The 24616-nt window shown below is 38.0% G+C and overlaps 1 protein-coding gene across 8 annotated transcripts; it reads left to right on the forward strand.

Moving 5' to 3' along the window:
- The first annotated feature begins 173 nt into the window (after nt 1–173).
- On the forward strand, nt 174–24259 carry DCUN1D2 (defective in cullin neddylation 1 domain containing 2). 8 transcript variants are annotated; one of them, XM_041465760.1, is made up of 8 exons: nt 634–759; nt 2186–2293; nt 2691–2907; nt 5976–6144; nt 8656–8786; nt 18828–18910; nt 20173–20269; nt 20930–24259. In XM_041465760.1, the coding sequence occupies exons 3-8, from the start codon at nt 2733–2735 to the stop codon at nt 21007–21009; spliced, it is 735 nt and encodes a 244-aa protein (XP_041321694.1). In that variant the 5' UTR covers nt 634–759; nt 2186–2293; nt 2691–2732; the 3' UTR covers nt 21010–24259. The 8 variants fall into 8 exon arrangements, with proteins under 8 accessions (XP_041321688.1, XP_041321690.1, XP_041321687.1 ...); XM_041465754.1 differs by lacking the exons at nt 634–759; nt 2186–2293 and adding an exon at nt 174–312 and having other exon boundaries at nt 2336–2907; XM_041465756.1 differs by lacking the exons at nt 634–759; nt 2186–2293 and adding an exon at nt 174–312 and having other exon boundaries at nt 2511–2907.
- Nucleotides 24260–24616: the final 357 nt, after the last annotated feature.

The following is a 24616-nucleotide window of genomic DNA, read 5'->3' on the forward strand; positions in this document are numbered from 1 at the left end:
GCGGCGCCTTGGAGCGCAGCTGGGCGGGACCCGCGCTCCGAGCGCCGCCTCGCGGCGGGAAACGTCACCGCGGCTTCTCGCCGCACGCCGGGAATTGTAGTCGGAGCCGCGGCCCCGCAGCTGCCCCAGCGCCGCTGCCGCCGCCGCTCCCCCCGGCAGCGCTGCGGGCTGCGCACCGCGACCCCGCGCTCCGCCTCTGCGGCCCGTGCCCCGAGCGCTCCCCGGCGGGAGGCGGCGCGGGCGGGCCGGTGCGCGCCTGCGCGGGAGGCGGCGCCGGGCGGTGAAGTTGGTGGGAGCGCCGGTGATAAAATGGTAGGTTGTGCGAGCCCGGGGGGGAGGGGAGGCGGCGAAACCGTGGAGGGGGAGCCTCGAACAAGCCCCAGGCACCCCCCGGGCTGGCGAGCCGAGCGCCCCCGCACCTCCCGCCTCGGCGAGTCCCGTTGTCCTGCCCGGGGAGGCGCCAGGCGCGGGGGACGAGCGGCGCGGGGACACGGGAACGCGCACCCCCCGTGCGGAGTCGCTCTCCCGCCGCCTCCTCCGCCGGGCCGGGAGCGGGGAAGGTCACCGGGGGCGGCGGGGGAAGGGAGGGGGCCGGGCCCCGCGGGTATTTCGAGCGCCGGCAGCCGGCGCAGCGCGTACCTTGCCCTTTTTTGGGATTGGGGCTGGCGGGGCAGGTCACCGGGGCTGCGAGTCCCTCGCTCCCACCGGCCCCTTCCCCGCCGCGGGACGCGGCAGGTGCAGCCGGAGGCGGTGGGAAAGGTGCGGTACAAATTCCCTTGCCGGGTCGGGGTGGCGGGGTCGGCCGGGGCTGTTTTGGGAAGGAAGGGCTCTCCTGGTGCCGCTGCAGCAGCTTCAGTGCTTCCCTGGGGTGTGCGGTACATTAGCGCTAGGAGAGGGCTCCAGAAACCGAGCTGTGCCTGGATGCGAGGTGCGCATCCTTGTTCGGTGCCATCAGCGCGGGGTCGTGCTGGGGACAGGAGCGCCAGGGCCCCCCGGGCCGGGAGGGTGCGCGGTGCCGCTCCCGCCGCGGGGCACCGGCCGAGCGGCAGGAGCCGTGCTACGTGGCAGGGTGGTGGGCTGGGGAGCCCTGTGTGTTTCTTATCGCTTCAAATAATTCAGTGTTTCGTTTCGCTAGGAAATATCCGTAAATGCCTGGCGTTAACTAGGCTTGAAAGAGGACGTGGGGTTTGCTTTGGCGTTGTTGGCAGAGCCCTCTGTTTTGAAGTGATTATCGCTAAGTTTGTTGCCCACAAGAAGTTTATGTAACTGAGGAAGATCTAGGTGCAGAGACTCCCTTATCTAGACCTTCATGAAAATTTGGAGGCAGGCTGGAGCTTGCAGCCAAAGGATTGTTAGTTATTTACTTACCAAAGTATATAGTAGTTGTATTTTGCACGTTTTTCCTTCCACTGTACACATTTCTTGTGTAAAAAGAAACCCGGCATGTTTCTTCTTATATTAGATTGAAAAATCCTGTAGGAAAGACCAAGTCCTTATCTTGTTTACATGATATGTTTCTTGTCTCAGGAGCATCTATAGCCAAGACATCCATATGGGTACAAGAGATAAAAAGTAATCTGAAAGATGGTCCCATGTTTACTCCTCACTGGATCAGAATTCAGTTCTCTTTTAAGAGACACATTACTTTTCCGTTATACCTGACGATTTAAGCTGTAGTGGGGAATTTATACCAATTTCTCAGCTTAACTGTTGGCCCAGAACATGTGTTAAGTAAGGTTTAACAAAATTGGAAAGTACAGAATATAATAAAAAACAAGAGTTTGACTTAAGCTATCTCCTTCTGCTTCCAACTTGATGTAAAGAATGATATTGAAATATGTTACCAGTAAATTTTCTCCCTGTAAAATGCCCATTCCTACCTCTTGGGTGTTCCAGAAGTTTAGAGATATTGTTTCCATGTGGTTGTTTTAATTGAGAGAAACATCATATTAATTCCTGTAGACACTGCAACGGGCTTTTTTGTTGTTTAGTGTGTTAGTAGTATAAACATATTTGTCAAAGTTTAATTAAAGTTTTAGATCACATTTACAGTGATCTTATAGTTCCATTGTAACATTCAGCAGTCTCCAGTATGTCCTCTTCATCTATTTTATTTTTGCCTTATGTCTTCTGTTGGCAGTGTTTTATAACATAATTATATGACAAATGCTTCTGCCTTTTTCAGCTGATGACTGAATTAAACTTTGCATTGTTAATTGTGGCTAAGAAAATATTAGGAAAACTCTTGGGTATTTTTTCTCCATGTATGGACTTATACAGAATTTGAGAATCTGTAAGTTGCACCCTTTTAATTTCTCTTTTTTATAACCACTAGGCATATCTTTCAGAAGATAACCATATTGTAATATGACGAAACTTGTGTTTACTGCTGTTACAGAACAGAAAAAACGTCAGCATATGTGAGCAATAAAGCAGAAATACAAGTTTGTTACTGACAGAATATGTGCTGCTAAAAATGTATATATAGATGCTGTCATTTCAATTTTCAGAAGAAAATGCTGTCTATTTAACTGCAGAAGAACAAGGCTTTGTCTTCCTGTAATTCTGAAGTGAAAGTTGTCATCAACAAGAAAACTAAAACCTTTAAAAGATAGGCATTAGTAGTAGAATGCTGAAACAAACTTCTGGATTAGCTTCATTGGCTTTCCTGCTTCTTTTGCATCCCAAAGCACAAACTTAAATCGTCCCAGAAGGACAAGGTCCGCCAGTTTATGGCATTTACCCAGGCTGGTGAAAGGACTGCTATATACTGCTTAACACAGAATGAATGGAAACTAGAAGTGGCAACAGACAACTACTTCCAGAATCCAGACTTGTACTACAAAGAATCCATGAAAAATTCAGTAGACAAGAAGAAATTAGAACAATTATATAATCGATACAAAGGTAAGGTTTCGTTTTCTGGTGAGTTTTTGGTTGGTAAGCTTGGGGTTGTTGTTGTTGTGGATTTTGTTTTGGTTTTTTCCTAAATTATGTTGTGTGAGAAGTTTTTTCTGCTTTTCCCTCTACCATTTTTGAGGAGTTTTAAGTAAAGCTTGCTGGCTTTTGCTTCCCACTGTGTGTTTATAGTAATAAGATGAGAGTAAAGAGAGGTTTTAAATGCTCTTAATGTACACAACTTCTGTGGAGATTTCTGTAGAAATTTAAAAGTAGGAAATTAAATTTCCAGTGAGGAAAAAGTGCCAGTTGTCAAATATTGTAGCAAAGTTTATTATGCAACTTATGTGATTTCTTGCCAGTAGTTGCTCTTAAATGTGTATGATGGTCTTTCCATGGCAAAATAATACATATTGTTCTTATGATAATATTTCGAGGCATTAATTCTGTTCAGAGACAGTAATATTTCTATACATTAAAATCAAAAATGTTTCACATAATGTTACAGCTAGGAGTGTGACAAAGCAGTCAGATAAGAAAACTCAAAAACTAGAAACCACAGCCTTATTTAATTCCTTCATGCTGGCATATTAGAGCAAAACTGATGTGCCTTTTCAGAGAGGTTTGGAGGGAAAACCACAGGAAAGTGGATTAAAGGCAGAGTTGTTTCGTTTCCAAGTTTTGTTTTGTATCATTGTTAAAAGAGAAAAAAAAAGGCATTTAAATATAAGAAAGTATGTGATCCAGGTGACAGTGCTTGCTGAGCAGGAGCCATCTGACTTAAATGTGCTCTGTTTGTGTTGGAGCAGTGCGGGCTGGAATCAGTGCTAGCTCATGTTGAAATCCATGTCTCACATTTGAAAACATGAACTCTTAACCACTACTCAACTCTGATTTTATGTACTTTTCTACTTGAAATGTATGGCATGCTTTGTGTACACTTCATCCTTTTTTTTTATGTTACTGTTTCCACCATTTTTGTTCTTCTTTGCATAATCTGTTCTATTTTAAGTGTAGGGATTCTTTAATACTTCATTATTGTGTGGTAATGAATTATGTAGGGACAAAGAGGCAGCAGTGCTGTAGCATTTCTTTGTGAAAACAAAAACCCAAAGACAAAACTCAGAGAGCCATGTTTTGGTTTATATATACCTATGTGTATGTTTACATATATATGTGTGTATATATAGCATATACATCTATCTGAATCTTTTGCTTGCTCCTTGAATGTCAGTCTTCTGGAGATTGCTGGGCCAAAAATAGATATTCAAATTCATAAATGCTGTTAAGTCAATCTAAAATGGAAGAAGATTATTATAAATGTTACTTGTTATTTATATATTTCTAGCAGTGGCAAACTGCACCATCTGACTTTTGGGAAAGCAAGTCTAGCCAGTTTGTCAGTGTTTTAGTTAGCAGCACACCTTTGCAGTTCTGGCACTTAAAACTGAAGGTGTAAACATGAAAAACTTTCACAAGATTTGACAGAAGACTATAAAAGTTTTAGTTAAGCACCTTACCTTAATTCATATCAGGCTTAAACCTGAGTCACTGGCCCCTGAACAGTAAGGGATTCCTTTGGTCTACAAAGCCTTTAGAATAGTGCACTATACTTGAAATCTGAAATGTCTTTTTCTGTGCTGTTTTTTCTTAATTTTTCTACCTCTTTATTGAGCAACTCTGTCAAAACAACCATTGCATTTTTGTTGCTAGTTGTCTGGATGATGTGAAATATGATAGGGATGAGAAATCCTTGTTGAAATCCACCAGAATTTTTCCACTGATTTCAAGACAGTGCACATTTGCCTTCAGTTCTTCAATTACTCCCCAAATACACAAGAAATATGTTTTACGTGTCTTAGAAGTAGTTGAATAGATATATTTACTTGTTATTTGGGATCGAAGCTCCCTGAATAATACCATGGGTGTAATTCTTGGTTTAATAGATGTGAGTCTGTTTGTCAAATTAACTTCCTCTCTGGAATTTACAGTTTCTTTCACTGTAGTGTTGGCTGGAAAAGTAAAAGAGATCTTAGCTTAAGAATTAAAATAAAATTCAAAAGGGTTTGTCTAGGCTTGATTTTTTTTTTTTTACTCAGCTTCTTGGATCAGGACTTAAAAATAGCATGGTTGAAAATGTTAGCAGTTTAAGAAGTTTGTATTAAATCTACTCAAGAGATGCTTTTTTTTTACATAGTCCAACTTATGATATTGAAATGTCTTCCTCTCAAAAGCAGGGAAAGACAGTTTTGTGGTTTGTAAAGTCTCAAGCTTTGAGAACTAGAGGTTTGGGATTATTTTCTTTTGTTTTTAATTGTTTTTTTCTTCTCCAGTTATCTAAGTTTGCATGCAGTGGGTTGTTTGTTTGGGGGCTTTTTCTGTAAAATAATAATTTTACAGATTTATAAAGCATCTACCAACATTCAAAAAGGTACTACTGGGGAAATACTATGTTTCACTTGTACTAAATTTTAATTAATTATCTTAAGACTCTGTTATGCTAAGGCATTGTTTGAACAATGTTTTGGTGATTTCCCTGACTTTTAATTAAACCTCCAAAATGTTTAAATGTGGTCTTTAAGTAGGTGTAGTGGATACCCCATATGTCACTATCAGGAAAAGAAATCTGGGGTCTAGTGTGGTACATGTGTTTTTGTTGGACTTGATTTTGGATTGGTTTGGTTTTGGTATTTTAAGCTTAATACACACTGACCAATATAAATGTGTTGTACATTTTGATGTGTTTATCATCCTTACTGTTTCTAAATGTAAGCAGCATCTCCTGAGTTAATTCAAATCTTTTATAGGGGGTTGTGGAGGGAAAACAAAATTATTGAGTTGATGTCAGCAGGTGAGTTCAGGAAAAATTGCAGACCAATTTGTCTGTAAGTTTACAGAATACTTAATCTGTTTACTGATTATCTTTTGAAAATACCTGGACTTCAAGTGAAAACCTATGTGAAGGTTATGAAAAAATGAATACCTGTATTATGCATCACATCAGAGCTGTCAGATGATTATTTGTTAATATGTTTTGTAACGAATTATAATTTTCCTATTTTTACTTTGAACTGCAGACCCACAAGATGAAAATAAAATTGGCATTGATGGGATTCAGCAGTTCTGTGATGATTTAAGCCTGGACCCAGCCAGTATCAGTGTTCTGGTTGTGGCATGGAAATTCAGGGCAGCCACACAGTGCGAATTCAGTAAAAAAGAATTTATTGATGGCATGACAGAGTTGGGGTAAGTATCCATTTCTGCACAGTTTATGATGTAAAGCCTGAACCGTGTTTCTGTTCAAAACATTTTTGCTTAAATTGTGTGAAGCTTTAAAAAGCTGTTGAGGCTAGTGCCAGGCTTAACAGGTGCAAAATGCCCGCAGTGTCTTGTCTTCCTTGAATTGGTGCTTTACTGCAAAGCCTTAATGACCACAGTAGGGGCGAAGCAAAACAATTTCTACCTGTACAGCAAGGGAGTTAGATGGAGTCACATATCTTTTTATGTAGTTCATAGTAAGCATATGCATGTTTGTGTTAAGGGTTTGAGTTGGACCTCCTGCTGTTAAAAACTGAAAGTCAGTGGAGGTGTATGAAAGGTAAAAAATGGCAGTGTTGAAGCAGAAAAGAAATAGGAAGACAGAAAAGAGCCTTCAATTCTTTTCTTTTACTTTGCCACCAACAAGTGGACACATCTTTCTTTTTGTCCATTTTACCACCTATGCTTTCTTTCATACTAGATACTTCATTTGTACAAAATATCTCTGAAGAATTGAATTAAAAATGAGGATATTGGTAGTAGAAAATATTGGTCCAACTGTGATTTAACTGATAAATTCCTTTCTGGGTTATGGAGCTGTTCTGGTTAATGAACTTTGAACATTGCCTATGCTTACCAATAAAGTCAAGCATATATCATCATAAAATAATATTTTGTGTATAACTTTTCCTTGCAAGAGGACCAGCATTTCTAATATTTAGAGATGCCAAATGACTCTTTTTAACAGATTGCATTAAATGGGTGGATAAGTACAGTTTATTACTTGTTCCTCTTTTTTGTAGCTAAACAATTTCATTTGATCTTAGAATGACACCTTAATCAATACATTTCTAAGACAGACCAACTTTTAGGAAATGTGTTGGTCATTTTTTGAGCAGAGATTGTAGCAGTCTGATGTTACTGACGTCATCTGTTACTGATTTCTTTTTAAGCTTTCCTTTTTGGGAAATTGTGATGAAATAACTTCTGATACCATCTGAAGTTCACTGCTTTATTTTGTCCCACTGGGTAGCTCTGAGTAGAAATTACAAGAACAATTGTGATTTTCTAACCATGGACAGAAATTAAGTGCTCGTGCTATTATGCTAAAGGTTGCCAGCATTTTTTTTTTTTTCATAAAAGTGATTAAAAAGCTTTTGCTAAACCACCTGTTCTTGGAACAACAGCTGTTCTTAGGAGCATAATATGGCTGTGCCTGCTTGCCACAGCACTTAGTGAGAATTTGGAATGGTTTTGTTACATACTTGGAGGCACAGTGTCTGTGGCTTTGAGCAATGAAGACAAGCAAGCAGTCCAATGGAAAGACATTCCCTGAGGCTTAGATCACATGGCATCTTTAGGATACATATGAGAAGGTATATTTATTGTCTACATCAAGTCCCTAGAAGAGGCTCCCAAACTGAGTTTCTCAGTTGAAGACTGTTGGCAGAATTCTTTCTTTTCTCTGCCAGGGACTGCTGGAGACCAGAAAGGTACTTATTTTTATCTGTACCGTGCAAGACAGTTAAAACTGCATTTGTGTTTTATGGATGTTGTTATAGTTACCCATCCTTAAATAAATTTTTCTTGGATCTTTAGAATAAATACAAATATTTAACGATGGGGAACTTTCAAATACAGAGTGTTAGTTGTGATACTGCTTCTTTTGAAACCCATTTGCTTCACTTTGAGTTTCTAGGTACAGTTCAAGATACTGGTAATGTCCTTGTAAACCCTGAATATTCATTTGACGCCTCGTTGTGGCAGAAACACTTTCCCTTTTAAAAGTGTGCCTTCTCAGCTCAGGTGTTTTCACTGAAAATGCTTTGGTGGTATTACTCAGGGATGTGTTTCTCTTAGAATTTCAGTAACTTGATTCTGTCTTAGCTTACCTGTGCCAGGCTGTTAAATAGTTTGCTAGCCTTCAGGCTATCATTCAGGGCTTATTTTGTTCCTCAGTTTTATTCTTAATTGTTCTATTATGTGGAGAGAATGACTGTAAATAATGCTTCATTTAGTTGGAAGGTCCTGAAATGTTAAGATGAACTGTAAAAAAGTGTGAAGCTCTTTATTCAGAAGAGCAGGGAATAATCAATGTCTATCTAGATTAAAGCAAAACCACACACTTGTGTTACAACATCTGTCTCAGGGGAAGGAATAACGGAGTTCAGTGAGGTTTGGGTGTTCTTTAAGAACAGAATAGCATCTGTTCAGAAATTCAAGAGATAGAAAAGAAGTCAAGCCACTGAATCCTGTTTGCATTGTGTACCTAATGGATGCCTGTATACAGTGTTCCACTTAAAATTGTTTAGTAAAGGCACATGAGCATTTATATTTTTTCAGAATATTTCTATTTTTCAGAATGCTATCCACAAAGATGATCTCTTTTGTCTTAACCGCTGCGGTTTTTTTTGCTCTTAAACTAAACCATAAGAAAAGTGGGGGGAAAGTAGGAAGATATTTTAAATATATGCAAATAATGTAATCTCTTTTGAACAGGTGTGACACCACAGAAAAGCTAAAAGCTTTATTGCCAAGGCTGGAACAAGAGCTAAAGGATCCAGCAAAGTTCAAAGATTTTTATCAGTTTACTTTTAATTTTGCTAAAAATCCTGGACAAAAAGGTCTAGGTAAGTAGAAAAAAAGAGAAAATGTCTGCAGTCAGTGAAGTTTTCCAAATGTTTACAGTACTACAGTATTCTCGTTGGCAATTGTGTAGTAAACTCATTATTGATTTCTTTCACTGACTTCTCTTTCCCATCTTCTTTCATTTAATCTCTTCATAATGTCCCCTTGGTACAGATAATTTAATGGGGTTCTCTGCCAGTATTGACATTCTCTCACCTCTTGTCAAATGAAGTTCCTGCAGTTCTTCAAGACCTGTCAAATTTTACTTTTTTAAATACTGAGCTAGTGAGCTCTGTGTGTGAAGAACTACTGAAACAAGATGTGCATATGAGCTCAGGAGGAGGGAGAAAATTGGGCAAAAGTTACTTTTCTCCTTAAAATCTTTAGTTTTAGCTCAGTTTTTATGTAAAGTTTAGGAAAAGGGTATTATGCACTTGGTTTAAAACTAGTGAGTAAAACCAGTTATTGTTTATATAGCATTAAACTATTTTTCTTCATAAAGTTTGAGCTTTATCCCAATCCATGCCTTGTATTGCTGGAGTAAAACTGATACATCATTTAAACTACATTTTTTTCTTCAAATCAAAAATACCTAGTTTGTGAATAGATGAAAAAAACCAGTAAGATGAAGTTTATTCTTTTCAATCTTATGTCCACTTTCAGAAGATCCTGTGTAGGAAGGAATTAATGTTTTGTATGTAGAATAGCAGTACCATCATCCCTGTTCTTTGTGCTGTGTGTGAGAGGAAGTGGTTTGTTGGTTTTTTTAGGGTTTTGGGGTTTTTTTTCTTTTTTTTTTTTTAGCATAGCCGCTTTAAATCTGTGTCTAAGTTACTCGGAAAGTTGATAAATGTTTTTCTCAAGAACTGTTAGGAGAACAAGATATCAATTTAGACCTCAACCAGGTGTGTCTGTTCCACATTCTTTACTTGAATAATCTCTCTTGTCTTTCCCAGTGTAGTTTGGGTTTTTTTTTTTTTTTTTTTGTTTTAAACTGTGGACAACTTTTAGCAGTTTGTATTTTTCTTCTTTTTTTTTATCAGCACTTCCTATTCTCATTTCATCTGTTACTCTCTCATGGCTCTTTTGCCACTTACTGACACAAAAATGAAGAAGTCTTGTAGTGGCTCAGTGAGGTTGGTTAGTGTTCTATCCCTTAGATAGCCTTTAACAACAAAGCTTAGTACTTTCAAATTGCAGGAAATGTAAGTCAGTTACAGCTGAAGCTGGAATTTATGGGATACCTAAAGAAGTATTACAGATAGCTTCCTGTTTTAATTGGGTCATTCCAACGTGAAACTCATGAACATGAAACTCGTGAACTACATTGCAAAAACTTTTCAGCTGAGCCTGTATGAAGAGAGGAGGAGGGGAGGCAGCCCAACCCAGATTTGGGAATGTGGGAATCGATATCAGCCATGTACGATGTCTGTTTCTGTCCTACTCAGTTTGGAGCCTTTACTTTGATTAATTCCAGATAGTTAAACAGAATGAATAATTAGATTTGTTACCATCTGAGCTGGTAGAAATGTGTGCCTAGCTCTGTCTAGGTCATCTTACAGTGACGGCATCTCCTTCTTCCCCACATGCACATTAGATGGCATTCAGTCAGTATAGGATGCTGCTTAGCTTCTGCCCAAGCTGCTTGTCTTAAAGTCTTTCTGGTGAATTGTAACTTGGAGGAGACTTGAGAGGTCTGTAAGTTTATGTCAAGTAAAGGATAAATGTGAATGGTTTGAATTAATGAAGTGGAAATAATCTAGGAATTCTTTCCTAAATTTCGGTTGCAGAATATTTTAATGTGATTTTTCTAGGGTCTGAAGTATTCACTGTTTTTTCTTGTTAGGCTGGGAGCTTATATCACTAAGTCTGGTAATTGTACTCATTGGTTAGGGGACTGATCTGTAGGCTAAAAGAATATTGTTTGATTCTTGGATATACACGTGACCTATAAGCATGCCTATTTGAAAACTAACCAAGTTTGACATAGTGCCAGTGACAAATGAGAAATTCATATTCTTAGCAGATTGTTAATAGAAACCTTTTATAAAAGAGGATGTAACTCCTTCTGTTGGGTCCTTCAGGCTAAGTGCTAGGGCATCTTTTTTTTTTTTTTTTTTTTTTTTTTTTTTTTTTTTTAAATAAATAACTCTTGAGACTAGAGCTTACCAGAAACTTGTCTGTGATAGGCAGACTGACTTAATAGCAATTTTTATGTTTTTTTCTTGTTTGTTATCTTAGCATATTGAAACCATAAGAAATGAATGAAATATCTTTAAAATGTTCAAGCAGCAATGCTTTGGTTATGAGTCATGTTCACTGCTCCATCATTTCAGATTACTTTTTTAAGTCTGTATCTGCTGTTTTAAGAAGTGATGTGCAACAGTTATTACTTTATTTATTGTCCCTTCTCCTCTGAAAAACACCAGGAAATAGTGATTTATGGGTTCCTTTTTACTATGCCAGGTGGTCTTCAAATCTAAAAGGTAGAGAAATACTTGTATAGTGTATTCCCTTATGTTAGACAGGGTCAACATCTACCAAAACCAATTCTTGCACGTGCTTTTCTAACCAAGTGCCTCTGTGGTATGCTGCACTATATGCTAAATTGCCTTTTCAGTTTCAATAGGTATTAATAAGATTTGAGGTTTGATTTGTACTTGTCTTCTGGCTGAACAAGTTTGAGAGCCATTGCCTTCACAAAATATAATCTTAAATTTTTGATGGCAGGTTTCATACATCTTTGTCTATGTTTGCTTAAACCATTGTTAGATTTATTCTTTTTTTTAGCATGTCAGTTAAATCTCTGTTTCTGAATTTTCCAGTTTAATACTTTAACCAGCCAAAGTAAATATGCAAAATACATTTTTTTAGAGTGAGTAGTAACTTCTTACATAGTTGGTGATGATGTATATGTCTTCACTTAGTCTCTGGACTGAGTAAAACCAACTACCCTGATAAATTTTATCTCCTAGCTCTCTGATACTGGAATTTTGTCTTCCAACTCTTATTTCCTTTGTAGTCAAATTGACCTAATTTTCTCTTGTCATGTAGTACCCAAACAAGCCAGATAACCGTCCATGTGTCTTAAGTATTTTGCTTCTTGTTTTGCATCCTTTTGAGTTTGCTTAAGTTTGATTCTGTCTGCAGTTTGCAGTCTGTTTTACTGTTGGGTTTCTGCAGCACTGCAATGTACCCAGCTGAGTCTGATCTTTCTGGTTTGATATTTCTGCAGTTGATTACTCCCATTAGCACTATGACTTCGCACTTCTCTTCAATGAAATCTTTCTTTCTTACTTCCACATGATTTTCCAGTTTGTCCAAATAATTTTGAATCCTGATCCTCTCTTCTGTCTTGTTAGACTTTTTTCAGGTTTTGTCTAAGTTGTAAATTTAACAGAAGTTTTCTTTGTTGTATCATTGGGCAGCGTTAGATGCAGGACTGACTTGCTTGGATGAGTTACTTTCTCCCAGTTTGGCAGGGAATGCCTGAGGTTCTTCCAGAACTTCTTTGACCACTATGAAGTTTCAAACATGGTAGGAAGCAGTTTAAGATTGCTTCAGCATACTGAGGTGAATTTCACCGTATCTGGCTTCACTTTGGGCAGCAATGCTTGAAGACAGAATTTCTGAAAGTTTTTTTTCTGAAATAACTATCAGTTTTCATTGGATCTTTTTTGCTTGGAGCATAGCTTGGAAAAAAATCTCAGTGTCCCAGACGTCCTGGAGTTATTATCAGCAGGGCACAGTATCTTTTTCCACACCAGCTGCCATTTGTAAGATGGTGCGTGGGAAGGCACAGAAGCCCTTCTTAGAAATTTTTTTAGTGATAGAAGAATTCTGATGATACCTGACACAGCTGTCTTCATAATTCAGAGGGGATTTTGCTCCAGGAAAGTGGTCTTGGAGAGTTGGAGTGTGTGTGTAGTTCTTTGTTTTATCTATTTTTGGACTAGCCTATCTTCTCTTGCTTTTTAATTTCTTCTTCTCCACTTCCCCTCAAAACCAATGCAAGAAATTCTGCCATTAGGCAATTAGATGGGAAGAAATCCTCTCCAATAAACTAAGTTACATCTGTTCTGTCATGCCCTAAAATAGACACAGAACTCAGTACACCGATACTCATTCCTAGAAATAGGACTGCCTTTTATAGGAGTCTCTTTTCCACAGTTCGTGTGGCGACAGTAGGGAATTTTTATTTCTCCTTGTATCTGCAGGATTTCTGCTGCTGTGGTCTCATCCAACTCGAATGTTTGCATTTACTTTTGTTAGCTCAGTGTTACCAGGTGGAATGCCCCAGCCTGTTTAAAGAAGTGGCAGTAGTGGCAGTGTCCCAGGGTGATACCTTGTGTAAGCAGTGAGATGCAGGAGGCAGAAGCTCAGTGCACAGGACCTGCCATGATGATCTTGAAGCAGAAAATTATGTTCTGATTAATGTTACTAAGCACCCAACTGTCTAATGTCTTTCAAATATGTCTGAATAGATTTGATCATTATCCAAGAAGACAATATATGCTTATAACTGTTAAACTGTGGCTCTCTAAGTGGTGGACAGATTTAAGGAAAAAAAACAGCCAAGGTTCAGCACAGCAGTGCCATCTCAATGGCTGCATGTTGGACCTGGAGTGCATAATATTTAGATATTAAACTTGATTTGCATTTTGTCTTTATATTCTGAAGGTGCAGTTTATCAAATTATCTGGTTTGCCAGGAGACTTTAAAAATAATTATTATGGATAACTGTGATTCTGTCTTTAATCTGCTTTCTCATGTTCTTACTACTTTATATAGTGCAATAAATCTTAAATTTTTGCATAGGGCAGATTCGGAGAGGTTTATCTTGCATTCTGCTCCTAAGGGTTCAGCTTTTCTACTGCAGTCTAAGTGAAATTTTGTATCCTAACTCTTGTTGGTAAGTGTATTAAAGGATAGGATTTTAGGTCTGTTGTCATGTTGTCTACAGAGCAGTTCACATTTCTAAGGGCACTTTGAAAACAAGGACTTAGCTGTATCTCTTTTTTTTTTTTGGTTGTTTGTTTTTTTTGAACCTGATACTTGCTTTGATTCTCTTACTGGGTCTCCCTTTGAGCCCCAAAAAGGCGTGCTCAGGAGTTTGTTAGAGTTTGTTTCAGCCCCAGGGAGGAGCTTAATGCATTCTTTCACGGTCTTCACCTTCCAACATGACAACAAAAAGTCGACTGGGTCCTTCATCACTTCTTTGTGATCCCTTCGTCTGCTTGCTGGCTCAAAAGGTTGTGCTTCCTTCTCTCTGCCAGTTTCCTGGGATCAAGCAAGAGATGAAAGATGAGGAGGGCATTCAGACTTGAATCAAATATTACCTCAAGACCAGAAGAATGACTATCTTTGAATCCGGTATGTGGACTTCAAGGAGGTTTCCTCTCCTATAAGCAGATGAGTATAATGTACTCTTTTTAATTGAAGCAACATCAGCTTGGCTTTTATCATAGCAGTATCTCAAGGTTCTTTGAAGAGATCTTTAGACATTAGGGAAGGATATTTTTTCTTTCTATTTTGTTTTCTTTTTTTACTCCTGTCCTCCCCCCAAGCTAGTTATCAAGATCATGTCCTCCCCTTTCAATGAAGAATTAGATTGATAGGCAATTTGTAGGAGTGACTGCATGGAAGAAGTTGAGTGAGGTCTATAAATGAATTTTGTATTTATTTTGTAAGAGGTCTGTAAATGCTGTATTTTAGGTGTTCCAGTGACCTTGGTTTGTGGGTATGGTTCTTGCTTTATTTTTGTTCACATTTTCCATGTTGAAAATGCCAGCACTTTAAGGGAAACTTAGTATAGAAGAGGTGCTTTGATCAGTAAAAGTGGCATAACTGCCAGTTCTGATACCTCATTGATTCTTTTACTCATGTTTGGGCCTTGTTTGGGAAATGCATACCCAGTCAACTTTGTCATCTGTTGTTGTTTATCTGAATGGTACATGGAGAGATCTGCAGAGGTGAAAGGATTTTGGAAGTGGCTACAATCAGGTTCATTAGGCTGCACTCGTACTGCTGTTCTGACAATTATCTCCTACGTCTAACTTGCATTCCAAAGCAGTTGGTCTGTTTTTGTGCTTAAGGTGATAAACAGACATGAAAGGTTCTGCATGCAATCAGGCTGCTTCAGCGTGGCAGATGCTGAGGCAGAGCCAATGAGCACAGCCAGACCCTGCTGGGTTCCTGCAGTGCTCCTCTGAAATCCATGTGCTGTGCTTCACCATTCCTCCTGTCCACCACAGGCACTTGAGCCTGACACTGCATTATCTGTGCCCTAACAGAGGGCACTGGGGAGCTCTTTGCTGATGTCTGCAGGTATGAGTGGATCCAGCTCAGCTAGATCCCGAGTTTAGCCATGATCTGTATTTGTATCACCTCCCTTAACTTGTTCTTTTCCCTTCTGCTTATCTTCTGTGTGGGAGCTCCAGTTACAACTACAGCCTATTTTGCTCTAAGCTTTTAGCAATTCAATTAAGTGTTTTTAGGTTTAATCCTTGTGGTATATTCTTGTCATTTTGCTGATTAGGAAAGAAGAAACTAATTCTTGTGTCTATGTTGTTAGCAATTTGGCTGCCAAAGAAGACTCTTAAAATCATTCAGAAATGAAGAAACAAGGAATTTATTAACTCACTGAATCTTGCAAGTATTCACTTGATGCTTATTGGTCAGGCAGGTATAATAGCCCTGTTGTTGAGACAGACTGACACCAGCTTCCGTTGTTCTTACTGTGCATCAGTTTCAACACAGTGTTGAAAAGTTATATTAGTGATTCAGGTGAATTAGTGGTAATATTCTGTCCATTTCAAACAGGAGTGCACAAACAGGTCTTGTTGGTAGGGCAGACTTGAGAGCTAGAAGGCTCTCTTTGGCAGAGGATGACAAGTGAGTGCTGCAGTCCCAGAGGGCGGTTTTGGCACAGCAGGTGTAAATCAGCTGCGTTTCATGTTCCTCAGAAATCCTGCTCTCCAGCCAATTCCTTGCTATCTCTTGATTTCTCTTTTTGTTAATTTCTAGCGTGCAATGACTTCATTGCCCTGGTGCAAAATCATAGAGTGACGAACTTGATTTGGTTCTTATTTTTGTCATGCAGCAATCTAATACATTTTTTTTTCTTAGTAAGATTTGGTCAAATCTTAAAAGTAGACACACGCTGTATTTCTCCTTCTGCATTAATTGTGCTGTTTGTTACTACTGTAGAGGAGGCTAAGGTTTTTTAAAAAACCAGTTTAGAATGAGGTTTTAATGTTTGAGGATAGATCATACTGCATGCAAAATGCTATTTCTGAATGAGAAAAGCTGATTAAGGGTCTGCATTGCATCCAGCTCTCACTAGATATTGACACTGAAAATATTTTTGGGTTGAAAGGAAAACTCAAACTATATAATGTACAGTATATGATGTATTTTTGTGATGTTCTTTAACAATTTAGCTATTTTATGCTTTGGATATGAACATGGATGTTAGCAATGAAGTCTTTTAAATTGTCTAGGTGTTTTTAGAGATCCATGCATCTGTCATCTTCTGTTTATAAAACTTATATTATTGGTCTGTAATGTGGGTAGTATATGTTTTGGTATAAAAAAACCCAGCATATTTTATAGTTGTAGTTCAGTTCTTATTGTAGTGATGCCTTTTTATCTATACAGCATTGAAAGAGGTATTCCTAAGACTGCCTGAGGAATTTTTGCCTTGCAAAAGCATCTTCCTGCGGGGATGCAGAACCCTAATGGCATAAGGGCTTTTCTGTTTTTTCAGTATCTATCAGTGCAGCACTAATTGTAGCAGATCCACAGCAGTGCTGTTTATTGATACTACTGTCAGCATGCTAATGTAGACTTTGAACTCTCTAACTAGGTCTTCCCTTTAAAGCAGAAAAATCCTCTTTTTTTTTGTCCTTCGATGCCAGATTTTTCAACCTAGGTAGGGGATTGTTTTCAAACAGAAGTGTAGGCATATCCCCTGAGATTGTGGCAAACCTGAAGACCTAATTTGCTCATGTACTATTAGGCTGCATAAACTGGCACCACTACTGAAAGTGATAGTCCCATCTAGTCCTTGTGTTCAAATAACACTTGTGTTAGTTGATGGCTTTGTGGGATTACAGTGAACCAGATGACAAAGATGGACTTTTTTTGCCCCCCTTTAGCAAATTTTACTGAAATGAGAACTTTCCTCCATGTGCCTACTGGGAAGAGCAGCTCCAGTGTGGATCTGTTTGATCCACTATCCTCAGTGGGATATGCATTTTTTATGTGTTATAGCAAATAACTTCTGCATCTTTGTGCAGGAGAATTCATTGGCAGACGTGTGTATGCAGTGTCCCTTGAGTGTCAGCTTAAGACAACATTTCACATGCATTGTATTAAACACAATTTTACAATAATCACCTTAACATAATACTCACTTTGACAAAAACCAAGGAGGTGTTCTCTCTTCTTTCCCTTTTACCTCTTCTTTTGTGGTACCTTTAATCACCTTTCTTTCCCTACCTGTACTTTCTTCCTTTTTCCAAGGAGTATTTCCATCAGAAGTATAAACTTCTCAACTATTAAGGTCTTATTTCTTCAAAGTGCATTTTGCTTAAGTTGTCACATGATAGATTTGCAAGGTTTGCTTGCAGAGGTTGAGTCTTCATAAAGAAGCCTGAGTGAGTGGGATGAAAGCCAGTTACTTCACAGTAAACTTTAGAAACTATTAGGTTTCTCCTTTTTCATTCTTTTTGCTTTTAATTTGGGATAACAGATAAGAATAATTCATCTGCATATCTAAGCAGCAAGTAATGCTATTAATTACTGTCTTCCTCACATTTTTTTTGTGAAAAATGAGTCTGGTGGCATAGACAGGAAGAGCTGAGGGAAGTTTATTAGAGCATAATTCAAGTTCTGTACTGAAGAGCACTGACAAACACTGGCAGCACTGTCCCTGTGTAGATAGGAAGAGGCATATTGCTTTTCTCTACATCTCTTCATCCAGGCCCCAGCCCTGTCTGAAACAGGGACTCTAGGGTCATGGCTGTGTTAAAATCTGGAGCATCTCTTTCAGACATGAAGCTTGATTTCAGGTGACAGTGTCCTTTTGCTTGTAGTGTGATATGTACAATTCCAAAAACCATTCTTCCTTCTTGTAGGTGCAGGTTGAGCTTCTGTTTTATGTGCTATCACAGTACTTTCTCTTAAGCTTCATTTATACTAAAAGCAAAAGCTGAAATATTTCTGTGGTTTAAGAAAGGCTGTGCCTTGTTTTATGGTTGCCCAGTACTTATCATGTACTTAGTGCAAGCACCAAAGCCATTAGGTATTGTGAGCTGCTGAGGATGAAAACAGGCCTTCAAGGAAACATCCTGTCTAGCCTTAAGCTGCATCTAATGTTGCTTCTGCCTTTCTGCTAGAATATGTGGCGGTGCTGCATCTTCCTTGAACCCTGCTCTCAGATCACTGGTCATGATGCAGAATAAGGCTGATTTCTTGGATTTGTATTTTCAGTATTGGGTGTAGGTGTTTGTCTATTGAATGATGCCAGAATCATTGCTCTAAGGGGTAATACCACAGATAAATTACTTTTTTCATCCCCTCATATCCTTAAATTCTGTTAAAAGTCAAGTAAGTACAAAATGTGATAAATTAAGGTGAGTTGACATCTGTGGATTCAAATGTTTGTTTCTATCAATATTTGCTATGTTTGTGCATGTGTGTGTATATTTTTTCTTTTTTGATTTGCAGAGAGATTTATCATTAAGTGTTGTTTCTGAAGATGGAAAGTAGCTTTAATCTGGCATGGGTGGATGGTGACAAAAATATTTTAGTTTTATTGACTTTGATGTTCAATACAAAATCTATGGTGTTACTGCTTGTCTTCTACCTTTTGGGTCAGGGAGAGTAGAAAACAATTCCTTATAGTTTTTTTAGTGATTTTGAAAGAATGTTATTTATTTGTATTATAATACACTAGATGTAGCATTAATAGTTTAACCAGAAGGGGTTTATTGCTTAAAATGTACTGCAATATTTACATGTTGTTTTATCTCTTGCAGATCTAGAAATGGCAATTGCATACTGGAATTTAGTCTTGTCAGGAAGGTTTAAATTTTTAGATCTCTGGAATAAATTTTTGTTGGTAAGTATATACTTTATTCCTTACTGCCTATCTTATTCCACAGTAGTCTGGCTTTTGTTGGCTTCCTTTTTATTGGAAGCTTGTGTGTTTCCAATAAAAAAAAATGATGGGATATCTCCATACTTCCTTCAAAACTTTTCCTTTTAGAAAACTGATATAAAATACTCTCAAATCAAGCCACATTAAATCTTCTCTTATGGCTTTCTAATTTAGAAGAATGCAAAAAGATGCAGCAAAGTGATAGAGTGTTCTGCTTGCTTAATCCTGTATCCTCCTACTTAGGAAAGTTCCTGCATGGAAGGAAGCCATGATTGTAGATGGAACTGGTGCTGCTGATTCTCAGTGATAAAATGTCACAGCTGTGATTATTGTCAACCATGTATTTTACCATGCTCTGCCTTTTGTAGTACTAATGTGTAAACTCAGTCTTTTTAAGTCAGTCATACCAGCATTCAGCATTAAGAGACTTTCCATTTTCAACACAATTTTTTGCCTGAGTAGTTACATTGATTAATTTTTTAGCTAATAGTAGTGAATTGATCTTGACAGTTTCCTTATTACTCGTGCAGTTCTGTGGGCAGTGAAGTAGAGATGCATAAATTAAACTTAGAAATTCAAAAATATTCTTGTAAAAGACCCGATTCACTCATCTGTGTTTCTACATTTACATGTCCATATAACTACAAAAAATGAAGTTACATAATATATAATTTATCTTGATTTTCTTCATTTTATCTTTTTATCTGTAGTTTAGAGAAATAAAAAGTCTTTCTGCATTTTTGTCCCCCAGTGCTTAATAGTGAAGGTGTACACTTTCTGAAATATTTTCTGTAGTTTTTTTTCTAAATTTTTTGGCATTTTATTTATTGGAATCACTGAATAATGTACAGTTTCATCAAGAGGGCTTCTGGAAACATTTAATGTTTTAACTGCCTCAGTACACTGCATCCAAATTCAGCTCTACAGATGCAACTGAAGAAAAATCTGCAAGTTAAGACCTGGTATTAAAGTGTGTTACTTTAGAAGAAATATTTAACCTGAACGCTTAGTTGACAAGAAATACTTCAATTTAAAGATTTAAACCTAAGAAAAAAGCAAGCAGGAAGTCTTTCAGATGGATTTCTTTTTGTTACTGCTTTTTTAAGATAAAGAAGGTGAAGAAATGTTTGAAGTAGGTGTATTTCTGTACGTGTCAATGTAAAATACTGCTATGGAATTTGAAAGTAGTTTGGACTGAACAGTACTGTTATTCCTCTGTACAGGAACATCATAAAAGATCAATTCCAAAAGATACTTGGAATCTTTTGTTAGATTTTGGAAATATGATTGCAGATGATATGTCCAACTATGATGAAGAAGGTAAGCAGTACCTGAATATCTTCAAAACTTGGTACAGCAGAATTAAAATACTGCTATAAATGAACAAGAGAACATGTTGTTGCCTCGTGTCCTAATATGTTTACCCTTAAAGTTTCAGTTGCCAATACAGTGTCATACTTATTGCCAAAATAGTAGTGATAAGAAGGTTAACTGGTTTGCTGTAATTTGAAAACAGGGTAAAGATACAGTCACACCATGACAGAGCACATTATTTGAATGTGTTCTGCTGCAGACCTCTGAGTGAAACAATGCTTTATACAAAATTTTTGCTACCCTAAATGCAGTTTACTCTGTTACTAATTCTGTTTTGGAATGTGTGCAGAAATAAGTGCTAAGATATGAATGGCTATAATAAGAATGCTGTGGTTTTGCTATCAGCTAAAGTTTATAGCTTTAGTGTGGAGTTCTGTGTTTTTAATATTTGGTTGTCTTAAGAGCTGTTGCTGAAAGAAGACATTCACATGTGGAATTTATTAGTTAGGTGGTTTTTTTTTCAAGTATTTTATCATGTTTTGCCTGTTAAAGCTAGACAAGGCCAGAAATGTAAAGATGAGCTTCTAATCCTTTGTATTGGTAGACTACACCAGTTTACTGCTGTTAGTGGTTGGCTGATTTCTCAATTGCTTGATTTCTCTGTAGGAGCGTGGCCTGTTCTAATAGATGATTTTGTGGAATATGCACGACCAGTAGTCACAGGAGGAAAACATAAAACTTCCTAACCCCAGATTTGTTGATCTGGACTAAATGAACTGCAGTGGGTAATGAAGATTTGTTAGCTGATTAACTGCACATTGGTGCTGGTTTCAGTGGTCATGATGACATTCTGCAGACAAAACTGCAATTCCTCCTTTCTGCCTAAAGAAAATGATGATGGACATGTGGACACTTCAAGAACAAACTCAGAAGATCCAAGCTGTTTGTAGGCTATTGGCTTCAATTATTGTATTGGTTGTATCATATAGGATGTAGATTTTGCATGATTTTATACTTTGGAGAAGTTTAACTAGAGGCCATTTTATTAAAGTTTTGACAGCACAGCATGCCATGCAGTTCATAATCCAAAGTGGACACCAGCAGTTACATAAATAAAAATGTATTATATTGTACTTATATTAAAAGCAGTATTTGTGGTATATAAATTAAATCCATAAATAAAACTTATGCAGTATGTTGTATTTTTATAAAAGTTAGTTCTGTGGATCTGTCTTAATACAGAGTTGTAAAAAAATCCCAAACAAATGAACGTATGCTTTTTTTGTTTTTAATTTATTGCCAAAATGTTAAATTTGTATTTTCACATCCTAGGTGTATAGAGTGATTACATCCAACCTTGTCTCTCTCCCAATGGATTTGACTTCCTCATTTTGATTCTTGAAGTGCTTGGACATGTAACAATAGCATTGCTGAGGACAGGCTGCTGCTCTATGCTGTGTTGCAACTCCAGCTTTTTTTAGTAACCGTTTTAAGCAGACATTAAACAACCAAAGATGCTTTTATAATTCGTGTTTAGTTATCATAATTCAGTTAGTCTCCAATTATGTGTTTTATTTATTTTTAATAATGAACTGGTGGAATATGGATTTTATTTGTAGCTTGAAACATATCATACATTCTAGCTAAAAGTAACATAGTTGTAAATTCATTTCCTGGCACTTCTCACAGAAAATAGATGTAAGCCCAAAGACAACTACTTGGCTTCCATGGTGGAGAAATAATTAGGAGTAAGGAGTCTTTATATTAATGATTACAAGTTTCATGCCTGTGAATGTGTTGTGCATTCAATTATATTTAAGGGGAATAAAAATCAAATTAATGCCGTTTCCATGATCTCAAGGCTGGTGAAATTGGACCAGTTTTCACGAAATCTGAATTTGTTCAGTCACTTGTTTATCCCCTTTTGCCAGCCACTGATTATGAAGTGCACAGTGGTGTCACTCTTCTGTTTCTCATCAGTGTCTTCTGATGTCTAAGCACAAAAGTTTTACCAGAAATTATTCAGCGTGTCTTCGCACAGGGCTCTTGCAAATGCTACCTCATCAAAATGAGTTTGTCATAGTCACTGTAAAAGTTTGTTAAAATGAAGAGTTGCTAGAGAGTATGTACAGCTATGATCAATATATTTTCTGTATTTAAGCTGAGTAGATGCAAGAATTTTGGAGAAAATAGTGCATTAAGTTATATAAATTATATCTGTTTGGATTGTTGAAGTGTTGCATGACAGCAGAGTCTTTTATTTTTTAGTTTCCAGGGTATAAAAGCTTACAATATTCTCTTAAACTCTAATATTTAGAGTTTGATACAAGCATTATGTTAACAAAGCCTGCAAGGGCAAGTGTACATGCTGCATACAGAGACTGCCTTCGTTCTTCCACTTGCTAGAATTTCAGTTGTGCATGGCACTTAAAAAGCAAGACAAGGGAAAATTGGAGCAAATTAGTGATTTTTCTCTAAGAGTCTAGCAAGCAAGTTACAAATGCCCTGTGAGTGATTTGTTATGAATATTTGTCCTTTTTTGTGAGTCAGCCCTGGCCAAACAGCCGCCAGGTGTCAGCGTCTGAGCCCGCTGCTGCCTGGTGCTCCTGGGCAGTTACCCACTGAGGTTCTGCCAAATTGCTGCTTTCTGACTGCATCTTTTTAGAAGGGCATTTGTGTAACTCCAAGTATTCTACAGAAGTCAGCAGAGAGCTAGAAGTAGTTATGCTCTTTTTACTGCGTTTGATTTATCTATGCCTCCTCCAAAACAACCTATTTCTATATCTGTCCCACAAGGTTTGCAGAATGTGTAACATCTTACAGCATCAAGTGCATTTATCTAGCCAGCAGCAATGGAATGCTTGTTACTCACACAATTGCCATTTAAAATATATAGATAAAATATAACTGACCATAAGTAGCTTAATCTATTGGTATGTGATGTAACTGAAGCTTCATAGCACTAGAGCTTGTGAAACATTTGCTCATGATGAGAGCTCCATCAAATCATTCTGATGAACCTTCTACCTTTTAGAATAAATAGAGCATAAAAAATGCATGTGGGTTGAGGGTTTTTTTCCTTGTTAATCAGAGCAAGAAGGAAGGGGTGCTTAGCCCAGGATTCAGTGTGTGTACACACACACGTGTATTTACTCTTAAAACCCATTCCTGGGGGGATCCTTCATGGGTGACAGTGGAAGACTAGGCAAAATACTCCAGAGATAGTAGTTGATCCTTGTGAGCCAGCTTTTGAGGTTTGCTACGCTTTTTCTTTTCTTCTTCCTCATCTTCTACCCATTTTAAACCACATGTGATTTTTACATTCCTATATGAAGTAACACCTTCACACTTAAACAGTCATAAAAATGCAAATAAACTGCTTTCACCTTAAAAGTTTCTTACATATTTTAAAAATTTGCTGCTGTCCACAGTTTCACTTGCAGGGTACTCTGACTTCCATTTTAAGTAAGCTGATACAGTGGTAACACCTAGGCTGCTCAATTTATAATCCTAAATGGTACAGATGTCTTCAAGTTGTTCAGTGCATACAGTATTACTTCACAGATATGCTGTATGTATTTTTAAACTTGGTGCCAAGTTGTTTGGTTTGAAACCGAGCCATAGGATTTGTACTTGCCAATTCTAAATTTAAACGTAATTTATCATGTGTGTCATGCCAAGGAGAGCAAACCTGCAGGCATCTGCTCATTCAATGCACCTGGGAGATTTGCTGCTGAGTAAGCTGTACTTGTGTGTATATTTTTTGGCACTGGAAAAAGGAATAAATGGACTGTCAAAGGATTGAAGTCAGTCATGTGAGATGTCTGTATGGTTCTTGTCAGTTTTCTGCTTTGGAAATCTTGGTCTAGTGGGAGTTTTTTGTTGTTGTTTTCTGGTTCATTTATTAGGTTCTTGTGTTACTACTCCACCAGCCAGAAGAGGGTAAGGATGTAACTCATTAATTTTTAAATGGCCTTAATAAATGTTTGGCTTGGTCATCTGTGTCACTGTTAAGCTTTTAGGAGGCTTGACGTGTTTAGCTGCAGTACTGTGTTCACTGCATGTATCTGCTGGTCACCAGACTTTCACAATTTGTGTCACTCGTTTGTGCTGGCAATGGGAGCTGTAATTGCAGGAAAGTGTTGCTCAGTCCTGGCTCTGAGCTCTGTTGGAGAAGCAGCATGCTCAGAAATCTGTGTAAAGACCTTCAGAGTTATGCATTCACCTATTGTTAATTCTCTTCTGAAAGTTTAAGTCAAAATAAATAATTTGTCCTCTATTTTCACCCAGCTGCCATCCTTCTCCAGTGCTTTCACCAACCATGGGCTCCTTTGGTGTTGCACAAGTCTTGTC

This window comes from Pyrgilauda ruficollis, unplaced genomic scaffold (assembly GCF_017590135.1).
Source record: "Pyrgilauda ruficollis isolate IOZ18807 unplaced genomic scaffold, ASM1759013v1 scaffold190, whole genome shotgun sequence".
NCBI lineage: Eukaryota > Metazoa > Chordata > Aves > Passeriformes > Passeridae > Pyrgilauda > Pyrgilauda ruficollis.

Bases quoted from the DNA above. Each gene is read 5' to 3' on its own strand.
- DCUN1D2 (XM_041465753.1), top strand. The intron at 6,145-8,655 runs GTAAGTATCCAT...TCTTTTGAACAG, and splicing joins GATGGCATGACAGAGTTGGG to GTGTGACACCACAGAAAAGC. The intron at 20,270-20,929 runs GTAAGCAGTACC...ATTTCTCTGTAG, and splicing joins GTCCAACTATGATGAAGAAG to GAGCGTGGCCTGTTCTAATA.